Source organism: Lissotriton helveticus, chromosome 10, assembly GCF_964261635.1.
Source record: "Lissotriton helveticus chromosome 10, aLisHel1.1, whole genome shotgun sequence".
In the NCBI taxonomy this organism is placed as follows: domain Eukaryota; kingdom Metazoa; phylum Chordata; class Amphibia; order Caudata; family Salamandridae; genus Lissotriton; species Lissotriton helveticus.
In genome coordinates, this window is record NC_136071.1 from 11,935,670 (window position 1) to 11,943,488 (window position 7,819).

The 7,819-nt window shown below is 44.4% G+C and overlaps 1 protein-coding gene across 2 annotated transcripts in view; it reads left to right on the forward strand.

The window, feature by feature from the left end:
• Positions 1–7,256, forward strand: part of FAM120C (family with sequence similarity 120 member C) — a 434,870-nt gene extending 427,614 nt beyond the window's left edge. For both annotated transcript variants that reach the window (XM_078664559.1, XM_078664560.1), the window contains exon 16: positions 326–7,256. In XM_078664559.1, coding sequence (XP_078520685.1) covers positions 326–589 — 264 coding nt within the window. In that variant the 3' untranslated portion in view covers positions 590–7,256. The remainder of the gene's footprint in view (positions 1–325) is intronic.
• Positions 7,257–7,819: the final 563 nt, after the last annotated feature.

Sequence of the window (7,819 nt, forward strand, 5' to 3'; positions counted from 1 at the left end):
AAGTCTGGAAGGCCTGCTACCTTGCTCTACATGATGAACCCAATCTGATGGGTTTTAGAAAGTTATTGCAGACCTGGTTTACTAATCAACAACCTTTTTTAGCCTCTGTCCCACATTCTGTTGCTCTTTGTCATTGTGGTGCTAGTTTTTTAGCCAGTGTCGCGAAGCTCCGTGGCAGAGTGCTTTATAGAACATAACCTTCTCTGGCTTTGTTTAGCTTGTTTTCTGAAGTATTTCTTCAGCTATCTCATTTGCATGATTTTAGAAATGAAAGTACTTAAGCCACAGTTGCCTTAATAAGTTACTTGCACTTTTTCATCTACAGAGCTCAGCAGATGGAGCCCCGAAGCCAACAGAACAGAACCGCAGTCCCCTTCAAGTCAATGGGAACGACGGAAGCAGTGGCGGCACAGCGGCAGAGGAGGAGAGTGGCCCGACCGCCCCGCTGCCCCCATGTGCCTTACCTAGAGACAATGATGTGTGCAATGATACCAGTCCTGGGGGACCCCACTTTAGCACTCTTGGAGAGAACAGTGACTCTTGCAGAGAGGAAAAGGTGCTCGCAGCTCCCCTTCAGAAGGAGGAGTGAAGCACAGGACCAAGAAGAAACGGGTTGAAATCTTGTACAGTACCTGATGGACAGACTCAGCTTGGGGAGAGGCCAAGGTGGTGGGCTTCAGTTACTGGGTAGAGTTTGGCTGCTATCCCACTAACCTAAATGAAACAGGCGAGGGAAGCTGGACAAGAAATGACCCCAAACTTGAAGGCTTGCAAGAATCCCTTTTTTTATATGAGTGCCATTTTTTAATGTATTCTCTTGTGCAGTCCCACCCTCCTTCCAGTCTCCTTTTTTCCAGAGTTGGAAGTAATGGCACATAAATGGTAGAGGGGAGATTGGGGGAGTTGACAAAGAATAGTGGGACACCTATGTGGCTTTCTTGTCCATGTTCCCTGCCCTGTGTGGTTAGGGAGGTCTGGGAGTATAAAGATGATGGAGCTGTAGCCTGAAGTGTCTACCTGGCTTCTTCCCCAGTATGAATGTTACAAATACTGTGAACACATGTTGGAGGGGGCGCTGCGGAGGAAGGCCATGCTGTCAAGCTCCTATGGAGTGGCACCGGCACTCTTCTTCCCTGAACACACAAGCTTCGGTGTGGGCGTCCCGGTTCACTGTCTAGTCTGGTGAGCTCAGTCTGCATATCAGCCCTGTACATGATTAGAGCTTGTCCCCGTTTATTTCCTACTGTATGCATACATACAAATATATGAATTGAACCTTTGTACAAGGAGATTAGAGATCTGAAGGTAGCTGGCAGATTTTTCCTGCCAATTGGCGCTGCATGGACGACGGAGCCTCTGAGTCACTGACCTAATCTACTTCTCAGATGTTCAAGTGAACAGACATTGCAACGTTTGCATCAGTGAGCGGGTTATGGATGAGGTGTGAAAGAGGGCGAGAATCTTCATTTGATGAGAAAGTGAATGTGCGTGTATATACATGATATATATTCCTGAGCGTGTCTGCAAACATGCATGGCCGCACACAAACTTTATATATGTATGTAGAAAGAAAGATGTTTATATATAAATATATACCTAGGAAGCGATCGGTGTCCTAGGGGAGCAGGACATTTCTTGTGAAGTGTCTTTCAGGTTCGGGTGTTGACCAGTGGCATCCAGCAAATGCCAAAAATGAGTGAAGTCAAGAGCGAAAGGATCCAATGATGGATGTTTCCATTTGCCACACCAGCGACAGAGCATTTACCCAACAATGATGGTTTTGGGATTTGCAGTGATAATCGGACTGCTCCCAGGTATTGACTTGGAGGTGTTTTTAGCAGACGCCAGATGTTTGTATTCCTGCTGTGGTTCATCAGACTTTGATCACTCCTGTGAGCACAGACGAATGGACTCGTCCTGGTGTGGAGTCCCTGCACAAGGCTCTGGCACTCCGACTGTCAGCCCCAGGTTACAGAACAGTGACACATCCTACCCGTTGAATCTTACTACACCGTGTAATAGGAAATCCTCTCAGCCGACTCCCTGTCCCAGAGCGGTCTTCCGGACTGCTCCTGGGTTTCAACTCTTGAGTGGGGGGTCGATCAGACAAACCATGCACCAGATGTACTATCAAAGCCACGCTTACACACACGCATGCAGTGCTTCATAAAGGTGCTGGGCTTGTCTTGTGGGAGCAGTGGCCATTCAATCATGCATACGTAACATTAATGTTCTGGTTCTCTGGGCATCCAGGCACATCGAAGGAGGGCGAGTGTTCTTAGACTCTCCTGTAACCCATATATAAACCATTTGCACACGCCTTTTCCAAGAAACAAGCACAGCAGCTGGTTTACTCCACCAAGACTAAATGAGCACAGCAGCCTGGAATCCCCAAGCAGCCCAGGAGGAGTGACTCCTTCAGCTGTTGGGGAGACTGAAGGGGGGTGCCAGCAAAGCATCACAAAAACAGCACCGTCTTGTTGTTTTGTACCTCGATGAATCCACAAGCCGCGAAGAGAAGCAGCCAATGAGACTACTTGGCTGCGTGCTGGGGACTTTACCTAGTTCATGAATACTATTTAATAAACCATATTATGTTAGGACTCCATCGGAGACTGAGATTACTTTGTAATGTCGTGAGGCCACAGATTGTATTTAGGGGAGTTTTCAGTCTTCCTCTTCCTAATCATTGGTGAATGGCCTACCTTTGGGGCCTTAGAATATTACTAGAGCTCACTATTTGATTTCCACGTCCGATTGGGAGTGCGGTGTTTAAAACATGACAGCTCTTGATTGGCAGGCCCTCCCTAATGACTCTCCTTGACGTCCAAAAGCAGACATGCATCCCAGTTTTACTAGGAGAGATCTGCTGCCAACGAGAGAGCTTGTCAAATTATCTACAACATTGAGGGGCTTCTTCACGTGTGTGTTCAAGTCTCATTTATGTCCATAAAATTACATGTATTGTTCTTCTGAGGTTTCTCACAGACAATGCCCGCTCTGGATCCAAGAGGAGTCTGGCAAAGGATTGTCTACAGCCGAACTGTTGTAGTCCTTGGTATAAAGCTCCCAGCCAGGAAACAAATGTGTCCACAGCACAAGAAACCTTGTTCTGGCAGCGGAACTTAAAAAGAGAAGCGTTTTTTATTGAGTCATCCCTACCATCCGTCAACGAGGACTTTTTATTCTTGGTAGTTGAGTCCACCCATAGGGTCTTCTTTCTTTAATGTGGCATCAGGAACACATGCCTTGAAACTGACCCAGTGTAGTCTTCATCATTACATTTTCTTTCAACATATATGTACAGTTCACAATCGGAGCCACCCAACTACAAAGTGATGGCGTGAATGGTTAACTGGGAGGTGTTTTAGGAATAAAATAATTTCTTAATGAACCTCACTTAAGTCACTTCTTGCAGGATTGCTCTTGTTTACCCAGTGTCCTGTTCTCCCTAGATGTCAATGTTGCCACTTGCTGGCTGGATATGGGAGAAGGTTATATTTGGCCTCATTTAACCCGTTGGCTGCTGCCGTCGGCCCATGGCCAACGGCAGCACTACCTCGCTGGTGATGCCGTCAGCCAATAGCCGACGCGACCGCGCCCGTTTTTTAAAACGGCCGCACTGCCGCAAAAAAGCAGAAGCAGCCAACGGGTTAAAAAAAGAATCCATGGCTTTTTGTTTGGACTTGATGTTATTCCTGAATTTGTTCTCCTCAAAGGCGCATCATTTTAGTTTCTTGCCTGGATTAAAGGACATTTGGTCTCAGGCATCACCGTTTTTTACTGTGGAATGCACCATTGAGTGTTTTCTTGAAGTAATATCTATTTGCAGTTGTTGCATGCTCTGCAGTAAAAGCGAAGACTCACACTCTGCCTTCACTTGTGATTACCGGTGGTTTAATCCCTATGCATTCTATATCTTTTCTTTTCACTGATCTGCACTTTCGTGTTGTGTCCACTTACCTTTTGCTAGTGCACCTTTTTGGTTTTTCTGGATGTGCCAATCTGGAGTCTGGCTCTAGCAGGAGGGCTGTGGTGAGGCATGCGTGACCTGATGTCTGTAGTGGTTGTGGGTACCCGAGAAATCCGCATTGGTCATGAATGACCAGACTGTGAGCTCTGTCGGAGGCTCAATTGAATTCTTCCCCAGGCTCCTCTGCAGCCTCCCTTCCCATCACATCCCGGGGCTCTCTGCAAAGACCAAACCTTCCCACCTGAGCATCTAGCAGACATTGTTAGAGGAGGGGAGAAGCAGAGATTGAGTTGAATGCATTGACCGCCTTGGTGAAAGTGCATTTGAACACACTTATGACTTTGACCTGCACTACTGTGCTGCAAACTGGTCATCTACATATATGTACTGAGTCTTCATGGGGCTGAACATACAGCATCCTTTCTCGGTACTGACATAAACCCGAGCGGCATCCGATAACCACCAGATGATACCTAGTGGTTCATATGGACTGCAACGAGAGGCTTCTGTAATGAGATGTCACCAGTCATCCATGCAGTATTCAGACTCAGTGAGTACCCTTGCAAAAGAACTCCCTGTGACTTCGACACATCTGTTTCAGCAGCACATCGTCTTTGACCATGTAAGACCTTTTTCAGCTGTGTCTCCTTTACTTGCTGTGACACCCACAATTCTAAACATTCAGCTTCCCTGTAAGGGAGATGCTGTGACCTCAACGTTGGTTGCTGAAGTTGCACGTAACACGTCTCCAAGCCGACTTCATTACTACTGGTTCTGTTCAAAACATAGGTTCATTGATACTGGTATTTCAGGAAGCTACTTGGCATCTCCTTTTGGCTGTGCAGTGCCCCCCAAGATCAAAGAATCTTTGGCTTATCTGCATGCATATTGGGCAAGATCATTCCTGCAGGGGAGGAGGATAAGGACCTTTCGTGTCCACTGGGAAGCTCCTCTTGTAAACCCCCGTTTGCATTTCTTGCTTCCAAAATAGATCCCATGCACACATGCATCAGGACTCCTGGCTGCTGTTTCCTCATTTTCCAGCCGGACCTAGAGATGGCACTTGTGGTTCCTGCAGATTACCAGGCGCACTGCACGAGGCGAGGCGTCCCCTGCCATTTCCAAGACTGATGAAGAGGAAAAGCGAGCTCCGGCTCCCTTTTCAAAAGTGTGGGGACCGCTTATTTTGTACTGGAGCATATTTTGGGGTCATTTAACCGACCTTTTAACATACATAATTATGATTATTTTGATGAAACCTTTAAGGTTTTTATCATGATGAGGGATATTTATTTTCTTTTTTTTAACATGATACTTTAATTCTGTGTGAGTTACTTTTGTCAGGCTTCAGCCAATCCCAGCCATAGCCTTTTATGGCTGTATTGAATTGAAGCATTCATGATATTCCCCTAATTTCAAACTTTTAACACAACTTCAGTACTATTGGTGAATGCAGAAGCATCCGTTATCTTTGGTAGGATTGCTTAACGTTTAAAGTAGGAGCGCTTCCAGGCACTATGCCCACTTTTAAACCCCTTTTCCTAGTGGTGGAAGCTACCATCTGTTATTCCAACAAAGATGCTTAAGGGGCATCAGCTTTTTGTCCACATTGTTCTGATATTATGACACTTTCTAGCAGGGCCTCAGAGGGCTATGCCTGCATCCTTCCCTCCCCATGATGGATCAAATGTCCCTCTAACCTCTTCTGACACCTAGATGGGAAGTTAACATTTTATGAGATGTAGCCAATAAACGCTGCAGTTTTGTGAGCAGATACTGCTATGAACAGTTACGAAAAATCTTTATCTCCACGAGCCACATTTTTACAGCTGCACGAATGTTTTCATTAATATTTAACCATTGATGTTCTGTTGTGATTAGCAGGCATTTTAATCTTACCAATGAACACATACTGTGTTATTGGCGCCGTTTTTCCCTCTTGTTTTATCTCCTATCTTAACTCTCTTTAAACTACTGCTGGGTCCTGTTCTCAGATGGCCTAGATTTCCTATGCTGATAGTAATCCCCATATGTATTGTGAAACATGATTATACAATGTAATTGGTCATTTTCGTTAGGTTTAGGTATTTCAGTAGGGTATCTGACCTTTGGCGAACACCAGTCTTTGGTGTTCACACACTCCAGGGATCAGTAACAGGTCCCACCTCAAGGGGGAGGCTATAATTCAGAATTTGTTATTGTCAAACAGGCTGGTAATTTGCACTGTTGCCTGACTAATATAGGAAGTCTCACCATTACTGTGTGTTGCAACAGAAAAATCTCCTCCTGGGATGCAAGTGTCACTACTCACCTTCCAAAGTTGTGCTGATGTGTAGTTCCTGGTCGGGAGTGTATTATCTAAAACCTATTTTTCACTTTTATTTTGTTGTTACATTTTTCTCAGTATCTCAACTTCCTTCCTTTTATTGGATTGTTTGTGCTATCTAGAGGATGTTTCTAACATTATACAACTCTTCACCACCTGTTGTTGCTTAGGGCTTTGGAGTTGAATATTGTCATTAATTTCGAAGGGTTTTTTGTTCGTGAATGTTTAAAAATGAATTAATAACATAAAAACATGGCTCTGTCTAACCGGGGCCAACACTTTCCCCTTGATGTATCTATTGCTCCCATGCTATGGAACTATGGTTCTCCCTTGTTGGTAGTACTTAACTAGTAAAATTTAATTTCAGTTAAAAACAAATATAGACATTTAAACTTTTATTGTAAGCCTTCCTCCCTTTCCGAGCTTGATCAAGTTTAGCTGCAGATTTTATCACTAATCCATGCTCTTTTTAAACAGTCCTTTCTTTTTAATATATATGATTAGATTAAATATTTCACTGGAAAGAATACAAAACTATTTTAGTTACACCTGTTAAATGATGCCGTACATGTTTATGAAAAACTAGAGAATGGTATCCTGGTTTCCTTCTCTGTGTAATATGTTCCTTTATGCTAATGACACCCGTTTTAGTGAGTACAAAATGTGCTACTCTTCCCTTTTCCTGCTCCCCCTGCACACAGAAATATACCCCCTGAAGTTCCAACTCTCTACCAGATCCACTCCTTCCCCCACCCAAACTGTCCTGCACCATACCCAACCCCCTTACAACAGCTCCATAGATTATCAATGTAAGTTTGAATGGCTGACTCTTCGGGGAAGCATTTGTGAAGGGAAGTGGATTGCTTTGGGTTTGTTTCTTGATGGACACAAGTTTGCTGTTCAGTTAATGCCAAGAGACTTACAGTGCTTAATAAAGGTCTATTCTTTTAGTAAAAAGTCATCTTTTGGTCTTTTCTTCTTTCTCTTTTTGCTGGCCTGTTGTAACTGGTAAATTATTTGCGCTTGTAGCATCTTTGCTACAAGAACATGTGTGTGTGTGTCTGCCTAATGACCCAGTGTTTTTATCCTCCGATATCTTATCTCCACACAGTTAAAATATTTACCAAATATTCATTCAGCCTTTGTTCTGGCAACATGATGGATATTTAAGGAGGTAGTGTGGGATGGTCAGGAAAGCTATGGACATATCTGATTTGGTGGCAGGGACCATGGGGTCTTCAATGGCCCTACGCAGTTGTGCCTGGCTGACATCTACAGGCTTTTCTTGCAGTGTAAAGGCCATGGTGTTTGATGGTGAACATTTCTTCAAAGACAAGTTGGATGCTGCGTTTTAACACTTTAAAGTGTAAAGGATGTCAGCCATGTCAAATCTAGGGCTCCAAACCCTTGAAAAGGACTTGAGCCAATTTCGCAAACTCAAAGGTTTTTCAAAGGGATTTCAGTAAAGGCAGCTCCTGCCCTCACAGACCGTGCAGCAGCTGCAAAACCACTTTGTAGGT